General features: G+C 43.8%; 1 protein-coding gene across 5 annotated transcripts in view; it reads right to left on the bottom strand.

The window, feature by feature from the left end:
- The window catches only part of LOC130273682 (uncharacterized), a 125,027-nt gene that overhangs the window by 56,114 nt on the left and 52,700 nt on the right, over nucleotides 1–16,213 (bottom strand). For all 5 annotated transcript variants that reach the window (XM_056520890.1, XM_056520894.1, XM_056520895.1 and 2 more), the window contains 5 exons: nucleotides 13,766–13,828; nucleotides 9,491–9,515; nucleotides 8,072–8,203; nucleotides 6,430–6,555; nucleotides 811–909 (listed from right to left, as the gene is read on the bottom strand). In XM_056520890.1, the coding sequence (XP_056376865.1) occupies nucleotides 811–909; nucleotides 6,430–6,555; nucleotides 8,072–8,203; nucleotides 9,491–9,515; nucleotides 13,766–13,828 (445 nt within the window). The remainder of the gene's footprint in view (nucleotides 1–810; nucleotides 910–6,429; nucleotides 6,556–8,071; nucleotides 8,204–9,490; nucleotides 9,516–13,765; nucleotides 13,829–16,213) is intronic.

Genomic DNA, 16,213 nt, shown 5'->3' with positions numbered 1-16,213 from the left:
CCATGCTTGCAAAGGTCTGCCAACATCCTGCGTATTGAACAGAAGCAAATGCAACTCCAAGAATTTCCTGGCACACTCTCAGATATAGGGGGAGGTTTATCAAAACCTGTCCAGAGGAAAAGTTGCTGAGTTGCCCATAGCAACCAATCAGATCGTTTTTCATTTTTAACAAGGCCTCTGCAAAATGAAAGAAGCGATCTGATTGGTTGCTATGGGCAACTCAGCAACTTTTCCTCTGGACAGGTTTTGATAAATCTCCCCCATAGTGTACAATCTCCTAATGGTGGGGGTTTCCCTTCCAGCTCATAGCAAAAAAGGATGGCAAGTCAGCCCCCATTAGAAACTCTTGGCGATCATCCCAAATTTCTGTGGACATTAATACTTCCCATGCTTTCATTGCTAGACTGGCCCCTCCCAGAGAGATCTGGTAACTGGTTCCTCCTAAGCCACCTTGACCTGACAAGCATTCTAAGGTACCGGTTACCTGATCCTGTTAACTGTTCTGCAATGTCACAACTGCGATCACCCAGTCTGACCATCTACCTGGTGGAATATTGCCTAATTTTCCTATTCTGTTTCTCATTGTTTTTATAAAAAGGGATTTTTATACACACATACTCTCTTGAAACCTGTGGTTACTGGCCATTGACCTACACAGCTTACAGAGAAACTGTGGCCTTCCCAAACATTACTACTTTTTTTTTTTTTTTTTTTTTTTTTTTAATACCCCCTGAAAACTCAGGGTGCCCCGAGTCTAGGGGGTTCTCTTTTTGAATACACCAACCACCCCCACCTCACCCCATGATTTACCTGGCACATAGCTGGTAGATGGGAAGCTGGATAGAACATGCAGTGGTGACTCTGATGCAGTCTGATCATCCTCAGGCTTTTTGATTCTAGTTTTTCTCTCTGGAATTACATGACATTTTTACAGTAGCTCGAAAAAAAAAAAATATTTTGCAAATGTTTCTAATGGTGCAACCACATTCTCTCAGGGGTGTGGAAATTTAAAAAAAAACTACTTGTCCAAGGGACTAAAGCGGAACACAATCTACTTGTCCCTCAAGAAAATCCACTTGTCCTGGTAGATAAAATAAATTTCAACCAAAATAATCTGATCCACCCCACTAGACCACCAGGGATGGATATAAGATCCCTTTAGACACTGTTGTCAACTTAGACAGCAGTGATCTAATGGTTTAATAGCGGCCACAGCGATTGCAGCATGCCAGGATATTAGCGGCGGGAGAGCTGTAGCTCCTCTTACACCCGAGGCAACCACAGAAAAGTCTACATGTAACTTTTTGATAACCTTATAAAAAATTTCTCATATGAAGTGACCAAAAATGAGCAATTCTGGACTATTATTTATACAGTTACACCATTCACCTTATGGTTTAATTAACATTATATTTTAATAGTCTGGACATTTTCACATGTAGCAATACTAATGTTTATTTTTGTACATTATTTCTATTTAAAGAAAATAGGAAACTTATTAGGAAAGGGGCTTATTCACTATTTTTTAGTCTTCATAGGAGTCTTTTTATTGGAAAACACTGAACGCCACTGTGTTACTGGGGGGAGTTCTGCTTCTCCAGTTTATGTGCTGCATTTTATTTACTCTAAAGTTGCATTTAGTTACTAGATAACTACAACACCCAGCATGCCCTGATACAGCCTACGGTTGTGTGTGTGTTGCAGCATGTTGCACTGTATAGTAGGACAGTTAAGGTTATTGTGTAACATGCTGGGAGTTGTAGTTTTGGTTTGTGTCAGCTGCAGAGCCATAGGCTGTGTCAAGGAATACTGGGAATTGCAATTAGTAACTACAACTCCCAGCATGCCCTGATGCAGCCTATGGCTCTGCAGCTGACCCGAACCAAAACTACAATTTCCAGCATGTTACACTTTATAGTTCTACAGTTTAGGTTATGGTGCAATATGCTGGAAGTTGTAGTTTTGATTCGGGGGTGTTTGCGTGCATCCGTGGGGCTCTTTGTCGGCGGGCGAGTATGAAGGGGGTGGGATTCTGGGGGTGCAATTTAGTGCGGGTGGCCAGAAACCACTAAAAATAAATAGAATTAGATAGCACAACTGCCAGCATCGCATTCACCCCCCCCCCCCCCCCCCCCCCCAGACACGGGCCCTTGCCCTAATGCCCGACATGTCAGTCTGCCCCTGTACAAAACATTCATACATACACCGGCCACTGCCCCCATATCATACATACACACACACACACACACACACACACACACACACCACCACCCCCCCACATCATACATTACATACATACATCACAGATACATCATACACATCCCACATACACTCACACCATACATATACACCATATATATGCACACATCATACATACACCCGCCGCTGCCCCACCATCATACATTACATACACACATCACACATACACCATACACACATTACATACACACATCACACACACTCACACCATACATATACAACCACTCTTCCTCCCGCCACCGCCCGCATTCTCGGCCTCTTCACCTGAGCTGGCCATGAGTAGACATCAGAAATGTAGTCCCGGCGCAATAGCAGCTAGGCCGCATGAACTCACTCTTCACCCACAATAAATACCGCCGGCCAGTGTGAGGTTGCATGGGTTTCATCAGCTGATCGGGACACAGAACTTGTCAAGACACAATTTCTCATTACACCGGACGTCCCCCCCCCCTGCTTTGTGTTTTCCCTCTGCAAACTTGCAACCTCCCCATGGTGGATTAGGTCCTGTGGAGACAGAGCACGAGAGGATGGAGCTGTGTACGGGGGAGGAGAGGAGCGGTGTACTGAGCTGTGTGCGGGGGAGGGGAGGAGCTGTGTACCGAGCTGTCTACATCCTCGCTCTCCCCCTGCTGTGTCTTCATGTGTAATGTAGAGCGGGGAGCGTGAGGTGAGATTTCCGAACCGAAGGGGCGTGGCTTAATTATGTAATGCAAACGTCCGACCTCGGGCTCTGCGGTCAGCTGGGGGCCGCCGCCCCCTCCATATACCCTGAGCGCCGGTGTGAGGTGCAGACTTGCGTCCCATGCAAGCCTGCATTGGCTCCTGAGCCTCACACTGGCATTAAATAAAAATAAGGGGGATGTCGGTTTGTCCCTGCTTGCCCGATACAGGGCTAAATCTATGAAAAATTCACCTGCCCGGAACTACATGTCCCAGGCGTCGGGCGATAGGATTTCCACATCCCTGCTCTCTTCAAGAAAGAAAAAAAAAAAAAAAAAAACTGGTAAAGCTTGCACAAATTCTATACATTGTATAAGTTATGCTATTAATCCCTTAAGGACTCCGCCAGCTTCATTTTTGCGTTTTCCTTTTTTCCTCCTCACCTTCTAAAATCCATAACTTTTTATTTTTTCCATCCACGGACTTATTTGAGGGCTTGTTTTTTGCGGGACCAATTGCAATTTGTAATGACATCTTTTATTTTACCATAAAATGCACGGTGTAACAAAAAATAATTTCTTTTGTGAGGAAATTAAAAAGAAAACCGCAATTTTGCAAATTTTGGAGGGTTTCGTTTTTTACGCAGTGCACTTTACGGTAAAAATGACATGTTCTATATATTCTGTGGGTCAATACAAATAAAATGATACCCATGTTAACAGGCTTTAATATTATAGTACTAATTTAAACAAAATTTGTATGTTTTTCATATGCGGGCTGTATGAGGGCTCATTTTTTGTTTCATGATCTGTAGTTTTGCGTATATGAATTTTTGATCACTTTTTATAAAAATTTTCTGGGATGTGATGTAACCAAAATGCAGCAATTTCTGACTGTTTTAATTAATTTTTTACGTTTATGCTGTTCACTGTATGGGATCATTATATTTTAATAGTTCGTAAATTTATGCACGCAGTTATACCAAATATGTTCATAAATTTTTTTTTTTTACACTTTTTTGTAAAAAGGGAAAAGAGGGAATTACATTTTTTATTGGCGGAGTGGCTTTTATTACACTTTAATAGTTCCCATAGGGGACTATTTATAGCAATCACTTGATTTCTAATACTATTCAGTGCAATGCATAGGCATAGCACTGAACAGAATTATCGGCAATCTACTGATCTGGTCTGCTCGATTGCAGACCAGAGCTGAAGACACCAGGATGACGGCAGGACGCAGGTGAGAAGACCTCTGCCCATTATCATGGGTGATCGGATCCCCACTGCAGCGCCACGGGCGATCCGATCACCCGTTCAAAGTGCCGCACTGATGCAAATGCAGTGTTCAGTATTGATCATGGCATCTGAGGGGTTAATGGCAGAAATCAGCGCAATCGCTGATGTCTGCCATTACTGGTGGGTCCCTGGCTGCTGATAGCAGCCGGGACCTGCCGCGCATGATGAGAGCACCATTCGGTAGCGCGCACCTGCAGTGGCAGGGAGCCGGTTACCTTCCGGCTATACCGCACTCGTTTGTGAATAAGTTATATGTTGTCATACTCAAATCACAACTGATATTGTAGTACCTGGTAAGACCAGTAGTTTGCAGTTATTTTTAGTGGTGTTTGGGTTCACAATTTACATTGGTGAGCTTTTAAATGATATAAATAAAAAAAAAGGTATGTTTTAGATACACAATTCCTCCACCCCCAAACCTCCGGTCACCTCCAAAGTTACACTCTCTATTTTGCAGTTACACCATGTGCCACCTCCAAAGCTGCACTCCCTATTCTGCTGTTACACAAGGTCTTATCCTCCTGCCAACTTCAGAGCTACAGCCACTATTCTGCTGTTACTTCATGCCTTATCCTATAGTAACCTCCAGAGATACAGCCATTATTCTGCTGTTACACAATGCCTTATCCTAGTCACCTACAGAGCTGCAGCCACTATTCTGCTGTTACTTCATGCCGTATCCTCCCATCACCTTCAGAGCTACACTCACTATTCTGCTGTTAGCGCATGTCTTCTCCTCCAGTTACCTTCAATGCTACAGTACCTGTTCTGCTGTTACATCATGTCTTATCCTCCTGTCACCTCCAGAGCCGCACTCACTATTCTGCTCTTGCATCATATCTTATAATCTAGTCCCCTCCAGAGCTGGAATTACTATTCTGCTGCCTTATACTGCAGTCACCTCCAGAGCTGAATCGGCTGTCTGGGGGTGATCTGCTGTATTCACACTCCTATCACTCTCAGGCGGGGCTGTCCACATCGACGTACACTTACAGCCTGTACTCACTGCTATGCTGCCTACACTTACTGGGGGGGGGGTTGAGGAGTCAGTGCAGCCATGCTTCAAGTATTGGAGGAAGTCTTCCTTTATAGTGCCTGAAGCCTGGCTGCTCTGACTCCACCTTCCTCATTAGTGTAAGTCAGTGTCAGCATTGCAAATCCCTTCTGGATGTCAAATACTGGTGCAATTATTCTATCCCAATGGGAAAGCGGTGGCCACATTCCTCTCCCTGTGAGAACTCAGCAAGTACAGGCTTCCTCAGAGTGACAGTAATGTGATAGAAACAACCATAGTACTATCACCCTCATCAGACTGTACAGGGGGAAAAACAAATAATATGGTGTGTGGGTGGGGGTGTCTATAAAGGGTGGGCACATGGGGACCCCATGATCTTCATTTATTGAAAATTTTGGGACCACCCTTTTCGGAGACCATGCCCCCTTTTCCCAGAGACCACGCTCCTTTTTCGGGTTTTCTTAGAAAAATGGAGAGTTAGTCGGGGGTTTTTCCAATTCAGGCGCAAAATCTGGCACACAACCCGACAAAACATGTCGGGTTTGCAATAGTAAATGAGGGCCAATATGTCACCTGTTGTATTCTGCCCAAACTGAGGACAGCATAAACAAGGGGAAGGAAGCGGGGCCCTGAAATAGGATTCACTCTAAAATGGCCCAGGTTGATGTGTCTCTCCCTGTTTATAAATCACATGATCTGAGTTATCCAGCATTACTCTGTTGCAGATCACAGATAATAATGTAATGCCTTCTGACTTATTAAAAGTCCTCTGCATACAGCTTTTTCTCCTTCCCCATCAGATTATTGGAAGCCCATAACATTAAGGGTTTACGGTCCAATGGTCTGAACCCAGGAAGGTAAATATGTATAGTAATCTAGGTGTTAAATATACTTGTGAAAGATTTTACAAGTGAAGGTTAAAATAAAACCAGTATAGCTTTACGGCACATCAATTACCACACCTGCTAGATTTAGAAAAAATGAAGGATTTAACTTCTACTGCTAAGACCAATGAAAGCAGGTATTGTAATGGACATTATTGTGGAAAATTAGCATTAAAGGGAAAAGATCGCATAACAAAATAGTAAAATGTGGGTAAGTAAAAAAATAAGCAAACAAAATAACTGAATAAATAAAAAAAAATTATTAATTGATAAGAAGTAGGACAGAAAAAGATTATGGTGTTGGGAATGATACCTGGAATTGATGAGGCAAACTCTGATGAGTCACAAGAAGCCGGGGAAGCAGGATTATCATTGTCGTCATTTGTCTCATCTAAGATAACCATACGGCTTCTGGGAATGCTGTCTATTGTTTGGAAATCTTAACCAACAAGAAAGTAAAGGACAAGAAAATATCAAATCTAAAATATCTTTCCTAAATAAAATACATTTTAGATTTTCTATATTGAATGATCATATAAAACAACCTTTGTTGCAAGGATTACAACCATGTAAGTATTTCCATATGAAGTAAGACAACCCAGGCTATAAATGTACTGGAGTTCAGATAGAATGTGCTACCAACCACTAAATGGCCTTAATCAAAACTACAATGGAGGGAGAAAAAAATAAAATGATAAGACATCCAAAGATATGCCGAATGTTGGAGGTATGGCAGAGAGGGGCAAAGGTCATTAGTACAAGGTAAAGTATTGACTAGATTTACTGACAACCTGGCCAAACATTTTACCTTTCAAGTCAAGAAGATTTTGGTAAAAAATAAAACCATAAAACCCAAGTTACATATGGATGTCTTGCAATTGTCGTGAATAGTATTTAAACATTTAGGGTCTATTCACACGTACAGTATTCTTCGCAGATTTGATGCGCAGGATTTTCTGCTGCAGATTTCAATATATACTGAATGACTGAACACAGCTTGAAAATCCAGCGCATCAAATCTGCACAGAATACTGTACGTGTGGATAGACCCTTAATATGTAGGGCATGCTGTGGGTTTTGAAATTCCTTATTTTGGATTTTCTGGATATTGTACATTTCATTTTGATTGATAAATCCAACTGTAAATGGAAGTAAAAATTCACTTACAGTTGTCATTGCAGTACTGCAACATGTTTTTCATAATGATACTTCTTCAAACCCTGGCTACCCCTCACTACAACCAGAGAAGAGTCCCCTAGCCTTTTCACTTTATAGCAAACAAACCACAGAAACATCCTGGCTTCATGAAGCATTTATCAAACAAATATTTCAATTAATTGTATGTGTTTTTCCTATTAAAATTTTTTTATCCTTCCAGTACTTTTTAGCAGCTGTATGCTACAGAGGAAATTCTTTTCTCTTGAATTTTTTTGTCTTGTCCATAGTGCTCTCTGCTGACACCTGATGCCCATATCAGGAATTGTCCAGAGCAGGAGAAAATCCTCATAGCAAACCTATTCTTCTCTGGACAGTTCCTGACACAGAAGTGTCAGAAGAGAGCACTGTGAACAAGACAAAAAAGAAATTGAAAAAGAAAAGAATTTCCTCTGTAGTATACAGCTGCTAAAGAGTACTGGAAGGGTAGAGATATTTTAATAGAAGTAATTTACAAATCTGTTTAACTTTCTGGCACCAGTTCATAAAAAAAAAAAAAATATGAAAGTTTTCCACCGGAGTACCCCTTAAGTTTCTGTGGGGTGGTAATGGCACAGTAGTCTACTGCTGTATTTATTGTTCTGTGTGTAGGTACCTTTAAGCACCATAGCATATGCTGCCAATATCAAAATCTACCTGTATCTTTGTCTGCACCATAATAAAATGCCATGAATAGGAATTCTCAGGAACTTTACAGAAGTAAAAGGTGTTTAATCTTCCTAACCCTAAAACCTGATTACCTGAAGCACAAGCAGCAGTTTCACAGTCTGAAGAGTCACAAGAAGCTGGTGAAGCAGCAACGTCATTTGGTAAATCATCTTCAATCTCATCTAAGACAACCATATGCTCCAGAGGGAAAGTGTTCTGTTCACCTTAAAAGATAAAAAAAAAATCCCACAGGTTTGCTGTTAAATCTCAACAGCACTCAAGATAAAACACAAAAGCTGCCTTATAATGAAAACAGATCATAAATCTACACAGGGATCCCCTGCCCTTTGAGAGCCTCTATTTAATTATGAATTCCCCCCTCCCCCAACATTTGGTTTATGTTATTTATGCCCTTCTATGCCAGGGCTCTCAGTCAAGGCCTCCAGCCTATCAGGAGCGGTGGTCTTAGGAGCTGGGCTGTACATTTGACCTACAGGACTGGGTGAAAGCTTCAGTTTCAGTGACAATTCAGAAGAATAATAAAGTGCCCTCTGAGTGGTATAGTGTGCCTTCGATGCTACACTGGTACTATCCGAAGGTCCCTGATGTGTGCTGGAGATGAGGCCAAGCTCCGGGGTCCATGACTCATGCCTGGGTGGAATGCCAAGACCTCTGCCCCTTTAGTGTTCTCCAGCATACCCCAGGTGCTCCTGCTGTTTGATACAGGGACAGGTAAGAAAGTTAAAACATAGGTTAGTGTGTCTGCTGCTCACGCAGCATGTAGAGTCATCCCCCAGAGGTATAAGTCTAGTTACTGATTGGCTCAGAGAGGCGCACTTTATTCATGATATGAAAGAATGTGTGGCTGCAGCTGATTCTAGAACTGAATGCTTTCCTGCCCGCTGGTTGTCTTGGAGTTTACCGACACCCAGGAGTATCGTACACTTTCCCTGGTATCCAAATTGCTCTGTTTTGGATCTTGTTTGGGTCCCTCTCTCTCTCTGCAGAGTGTGGCCATGCTGGTAGTTGTCCCTCACCCCTCCCTTTCCTGATTTCTCTTTCCCTGTTTCCCTTTCTGTTGGATTTCCCTCCCTTCCCTGACCCTTGTTTCTTGTCTTATGTTATCCCCTACTGTCTGATTCTATGTTTGGCTGTTTTGTCCTTTGTTTATGCCTTTTCTCACTGCATGTACTCTAGATGGACAGCAGAGCTGCCAAGGGTTCACTATTTCCTTGGAACTCAGGAGCTCTAGAAACCCAGGCCTAAGTTAGCAATTGAATATTCTAGCCATATGCAATCATACTGAATACTGATAAGGCAATAAACCCTTGAATGGTTGGGAGATTGTTGCAAGTATATATACTGTTGCATCTATCGATATCACTAGAGGGAAGAAAGAAAAGAGAAAAAAAGTATATGGGAAGCCCGGGGGACAAGGAAATAAAACTATAAAAGTAAAATTTATATTCTATACTATATGAAAGGATGGATAAGGTTCGATGCTTCATTACCTTCTATAGAATCCAATGTTTCTTTCTATAAAAAAAAAAAAAAAAAAAAAAAAAAAAGTATTTACAATCATTGCACTTTTTAAAAATCTGGTATAAAGCTTACTACAGTTAGTGAATACCTAATATACCCCTTAAGAGATTAATGGGTAGGAAAATATGCAGCAGCAAAATAAGGCACGTGTGACCCTACCCTTAAGGACACAGCCCACTTTGGCCTTGAAGATACAGAAAATTTTCATTTTTGTATTATTGTTTTTTTCCTCCTCACCTTCTAAGAGACATAACTTATTTCTCCATCTACAGCACCATATGAGGGCGTTTTTTGCGCAAGCAATTCTTCTTTGTAATGACACCTTATATTTTACTATAAACAAATTTTAAATTAAGAAACCTTTAACTCCTTAAGAAGCAAGCCCATTTTCACCTTAAGGACCAGGCCAATTTTATCTTTTCATTTTTTCCTCCTCGCCTTCTAAAATCCATAACTCTTTCATATTTCCATCTACAGATCCATATAAGGGCTTGTTTTTTGCGTGACCAATTGTACTTTGTAATGAAACCCTGATTTTACCATAAAATCTACGACAAATCGGCCCAAAAAATTTTTTTTAGGGAGGAAATTTAAATGAAAACCACAATTTTGCACATTATGGAGGGTTTCGTTTTCACACTGTACAATTTACGGTAAAAATGTGTTCATTATTCTGTGGGTCAAGACGATTAAAATGATACCCATGACTAGATACCGTATTTATCGGCGTGTAACACGCACTTTTTAGGCTAAAATTTTTAGCCTAAAGTCCATGTGCGTGTTATACGCCGATACCGCCCCAGGAAAGGCAGGGGGAGAGAGGCAGTCGCTGCCCACTTCTCTCCCCCTGCCTTCCCTGGGGTCTAGAGCCCTGCTGCCGGCCCTTCTCACCCCCTGGCTATCGGCACCGCTGCCCGTTCTGTCCCCCGACTATCGGTACCGGCGCCGATAGCCAGTGGGAGAAAAGGGGCAGCGGCACCCATTGCCGGCGCCGCTGCCCTGTTGCCTCCCCCCATCCCCGGTGGCATAATTACCTGGGTCGGGTCCGCGCTGTTGCAGGCCTCCGGCGTGCGTCCCCTTCGTCGTTGCTATGCGCTGCACGGCGCGGCGCATGACGTCAGTGCGCCGCGCCGTGTATAGCAACGACGCAGGGGACGCACGCCGGAGGCCTGCAGCAGCGCGGACCCGACCCAGGTAATTATGCCACCGGGGATGGGGGGAGGCAACGGGGCAGCGGCGCCGGCAATGGGTGCCCCTTCTCTCCCCCTGGCTGTCGGCGCCGCTTCTCTCCCCCTGGCTATCGGCGCCGGCAATGGGGAGCCGGTACCGATAGTCAGGGGGACAGAACGGGCAGCGGCGCCGATAGCCAGGGGGAGAGAAGGGCCGGCAGCAGGGCTCTAGACCCCAGGAAAGGCAGGGGGAGAGAAGCGGGCAGCGACAGCCTCTCTCCCCCTGCCTTTCCTGGGGGTGTATCGGGGTATACACGCGCACACACGCACTCTCATTTTACCATGGATATTTGGGTAAAAAACTTTTTTTACCCAAATATCCTTGGTAAAATGAGGGTGCGTGTTATAGGCCGGTGCGTGGTATACCCCGATAAATACGGTACTTTTATACTATTTTGATAGTTCGGACATTTACGCACGCGGCGATACCAAATATGTTTATTTAAAAAATTACGCTTTTTGGGGGGTAAAAGGGGAAAAACTAAATTTTTATATGGGGACGGGATTTTTCACTTTTTTTTTAAACATTTTTTATGTCCCCATAGGGGACTATGTATAGCAATCCTTTGATTGCTAATACTGTTCAGTGCTATGCATAGGACATAGCACTAATCAGTATTATTGGCTATCTCCTGCTCCTGTCTGCTCGATCTCAGACCAGAGCAGGAGACACCGGGAGACGGCCGGAGCAAGGTGAAGGGACCTCCGGCCGCCATCCTGGATGATCGGATCGCTGCGGCAGCCCTGCGGGCGATCCGATCATCCATTCAAAGTACCGCACTGCCGCAGATGCCGTGCAACTTTTTTTTTTTTTTCTGAATCTGAGAGGAATGATCCGATAATAGAGTCACTACAAATTTTTGAGGAGAAGAGGTCCATTCTATTAAAGGGGTATTCCAGGCAAAACCTTTTTTTAATATATATCTCCGGAAAGTTAAACAGATTTGTAAATGACTTCTATTAAAAAATCTTAATCCTTCCAATTAGCTTCTGAAGTTTTCTGTCTAATTGCTCAATGATGATGTCACATCCTGGGAGCTGTGCATGATGGGAGAATATCCCCATAGGAACTGCACAGCTCCCGGGACGTGAGTCATCAGAGAGCAGTTAGACAGAAAACAACAACTCAACTTCAGAAGCTAATAACTATTAAGGATTAAGATTTTTTAATAGAAGCAATTTACAAATCTATTTAACTTTCCGGAGCCAGTTGATATATAAAAAAAAAAAGTTTTGCCCTGGAATACCCCTTTAAGTAACTTTCCTGAATAATGTCCACAATCCAAGGATTGGGAACTAACGATTCCCAATTGGGGGCAAAATAGGTTAGCCGTGCCCTACAGCTATGGCATCATGGTTTCTTGTTATCGGAATCAAGCTGGCTGGGATTGAGTATGAAACCTCCATTTCTGCTGCCCTTACTAGAGGACCAGCATCCAGTTTTTCCCTTTACCTCCTCTATGGGTCTGGCCTGGCTGGCAGAGGAGACGAAGAGTTTTTTTTTTTTTTCTTAGGTTCCGCTTTCTCCTGGGGAAAACCATTTTTATCAGCTGCCTTTGCCAAGATGGAATCCAATTCAGGACCAAACACAAATTGACCATGGAAGGGTAAGGAACATAATTTGTTCTTAGATGCTAAATTCCCAGACCAGGATTTTAACCATAAGACACGTCTTGAGGGGTTAGATAACACAGCTGTACGTGGGGACAATTAACTGATTCGGCAGAGGCATCAGATAAAATATTTGAGGCCATCTTGAGGAGCGGGAGAGATTCAAGGATCTGCTCACAAGGAGCATCAGCCTGAAGATGCAGAGGCAGTTGATCTTGCCACACACCAAGTTCTAGCAACACTAGGACGGAGAAGGGTCACAGCAGTGTCTTAAGTTTTCTCTAAGAAGGCTTTCTGCTTTTCTGTCCATAGATTCCTTTAGCTGGGTAGCATCTTCAAAAGGTAAGGAAGTGCGTTTGGCTACTTTAGCTATAGGAACTTCTACTTTAGGGAAAGTATCCCAATCTGAGTAATCCTGATAATCTTTTTAGTCCCTTAGGAATAAAGGATCCCTTATGAAAAACACTGGAAGGGAGAGGAAGGGGAGGGTCTTTTAACCTCAGTGTTTTTCCCCGTCCAATCAGGCGGAGGCAATAGCAGGGTGCTGTTGTGGAGACGAATGGAGAAAAGGTCACACAAAAAATGGTAAACCGGATAAATTTGTTGAAGGGGTATTCTCATCTCCGAATTTGGGCTTCCCAGCCAGTTTCTGGCCAGTGATGGTGGTAGCTTGCAGGGCTATGTCATGTGCGCAGCGCCGATTAAAGTCAATGGGAGTTACGCAAATAGCCTAAAGCAAGGGGGAAATTGCGCTTTCTGATCACCTCTGCTGACTCTAAACAGGCAAGAGGGAAGCCCGAATTAGGAGACGGGAATACCCTTTCCAATTAATAGTGTACATGATAGTTGGTCAGCTGTGGGTGTTTCTCTGTAAAATGGCTGCATGTATGACTGGTAATTTGTGTGTGTGTGACACAAACGTGACAAGAAAAAGTAACAAGCAAGAGTCAGAAGTGCCAGATAGACAGTGAGCAATGCTGTCAAGGGTTGAACAGTAAAGTATCATTTACATTTATTTTTTTCAAAAAACAAAAAAAGGAAAATTACTTCGAGTTTGAACTACGTATTACATACACAGCTTTTTGGGAGAGGTCCCATTCTGACTTTTGCTATGAGGCCCTGCGACTTCTATTTAAAGCAGTATTTCCCAACCAGTGTGCCTCCAGCTGTTGCGAAACTACAATTCCCAGCATGCCCGGACAGCCAAAGGCTGTCCGGGCAAGCTGGGAATTGTAGTTTTGCAACAGCTGGAGGCACACTGGTTGGCAAACGCTGATTTAAAGGACTACCAACATATGCTGAATACGTATCATATGCACATGTCCAAACATTAACAACTGTCTGCCTATAAGTAACAGACAGTAAATCTCTAATTGTTCTTGATAAAAATGTAAAGAAACTTACATGTTTGATTCCATTTAGATGTTGTTCTAGCTGTTTGAAGGATGTACAGGCAATTCTGCAATGCTATAAAGAATAAAAAGTACATCACAAACCTCATAAAATAGTCTGCAAATACACAAATACTGTATTTTGTTTACCTCAAGGTGGCCATACATATTAGATAGAAGGAGGTTGTTCATCAGACAATGGTTTATTCAACCATCAATCATTGCAGATGCAACCAAACACATTTTAGTCCATTTTGTAAATCCATTTTGTAAGTCCATTAAAGTTGTTGAAACTGGTCATACATGATGAATGACATCAGGACAAACAATCTTTCTGGGAATTTTATGAGAAAAGTATTTCCCGAAAGATCATATCAGACCAAAAATCTTTCCTAATGAAAATCTTTTGTCAAACCATCAACTAAAAATGACAAACATAGATGACTCCTTTTCATCTGCAGTCTGCTATCACATTGCTAAAATTATAGTTCATTGATAAATTTCATGCAACGAATGACTGGTTTGGCTGAAATTGTCCATTTTCATCAACTTTAGGGTACGTTCACACGTGCAGATTACCTACGGAACTTCTGCAGCGTATTTGCTGCGGAAAATCCACAGCGGATTTTGCTTCCATTGACTTCAATGGGAAAATCTGCAAATCTGCCTCTATTGCAGATTTTCTGCTGACCCATTGAAGTCAATGGTAGCAAAATCCCCTGCGGATTTTCTGCAGTAAATATGCTGCAGAAATGCCGCACGTGTGAACATACCCTTCATGTGTATGAGCACCTATGAGCAACATTCAGATATCACTTCTGATTGCCTGTTTAGATTTCACCCCTAAACTTCATAAAAAATACAATATATTTTCTGCTTAAAGGAGATCTATAGTGCAAAATAACTTATCCCCTATCAGAAGGATCGCGGGTGATCCAAGCGCTGGAGCCCCCCGCGATCTTCGGTACGGGGACACGGCAATATACAGGAAAGGGGGCGTTCCGTCCTTGTATGACGCGGCGGCCGACACGCCCCCTCCATGAATCCCATAGAGATACATGGAGGGGGTGTGTCTGCCGTGGCTTTCTGCTGGGGACGAAACTTCACTTCCGGCACACTGCCGCGGCCCCGTCCAGGAGATCCCGGGGGCCCCAGCGCTCGGACCCCCGCGATCTATAACTTATCCCTTATCCTTTGGATAGGGGATAAGTTATTTTTCGCTGGAGTACTCCTTTAAATTATGGCATTTATTCCGAAAGACTATTATGTGTCAGAGTTAAGAAGAAAATGTGCCTTAATATTTAACATGTAATGTGCAGTGATCCTTTATTTAAAAAAATTGTCACAACATTGAGTTCGGAGTCATGAAATTTATTAGACATACTGTATATACTCGAGTATAAGCCGAGTTTTTCAGCACGATTTTTCGTACTGAAAACACCCCCCTCGGCTTATACTCGAGTGAACTCTCCACCCGCAGTGGTCTTCAACCTGCGGACCTCCAGAGGTTTCAAAACTACAACTACCAGCAAGCCCGGGCAGCCATCGGCTGTCCGGGCTTGCTGGGAGTTGTAGGTTTGAAACCTCCGGAGGTCCGCAGGTTGAAGACCACTGCGGCCTTCGACATCATCCAGCCCCCTCTCACCCCCCTTTAGTTCTGTACAGTACTCGCCTCCGCTCGGCGCTGGTCCGGTGCTGCAGGACTGTCTGGTGAGGGGGTCGTCCGGTGGGATAGTGGTTCCGGGCTGCTATCTTCACCGGGGAGGCCTCTTCTAAGCGCTTCGGGCCCTGCCCCAGAATAGTCACGTTGCCTTGACAACGACGCAGAGGTACGTTCATTACCAACGTACTTCTGCGTCATCGTCAAGGCAGCGCCTCTATTCTGGGCCCGAAGCGCGGAGAAGAGCCGCCCCCGGTGAAGATAGCAGCCCGGAACCACTATCCCACCGGATGACCTCCTCACCGGACAGTCCTGCAGCACCGAACCAGCGCCGAGCGGAGGCGAGTACTGTACAGAACTAAAGGGGGGTGAGAGGGGGCTGGATGATGTCGAAGGCCGCAGTGGTCTTCAACCTGCGGACCTCCGGAGGTTTCAAAACTACAACTCCCAGCAAGCCCGGACAGCCGATGGCTGCCCCGGCTTGCTGGGAGTTGTAGTTTTGAAACCTCTAGAGGTCCGCAGGTTGAAGACCACTGAGGGAGGATGATAAGAGGATGATGAAGGGGGGGTGTGGGATGATGACAAGAGGATGATGAAGGGGGGTGGGGATGATGACAAGGGGATGATGAAGGGGGGGTGTGGGATGATTACAAGGGGATGATGAAGGGGGGTGGGGATGATGACAAGGGGATGATGAAGGGGGGGCGGGTGTGGGATGATGACAAGGGGATGATGACAGGTGATGATGATGATGAGGGTCTGGATGATGACAGGCGGTGATGATGATGAGGATGTTAATGA

Source organism: Hyla sarda, chromosome 5 (assembly GCF_029499605.1).
Source record: "Hyla sarda isolate aHylSar1 chromosome 5, aHylSar1.hap1, whole genome shotgun sequence".
Classification (NCBI taxonomy): Eukaryota; Metazoa; Chordata; class Amphibia; order Anura; family Hylidae; genus Hyla; species Hyla sarda.
The sequence above is the reverse complement of the archived record's forward strand: the minus strand, read 5'-3'. Positions and strand labels throughout refer to the sequence as shown.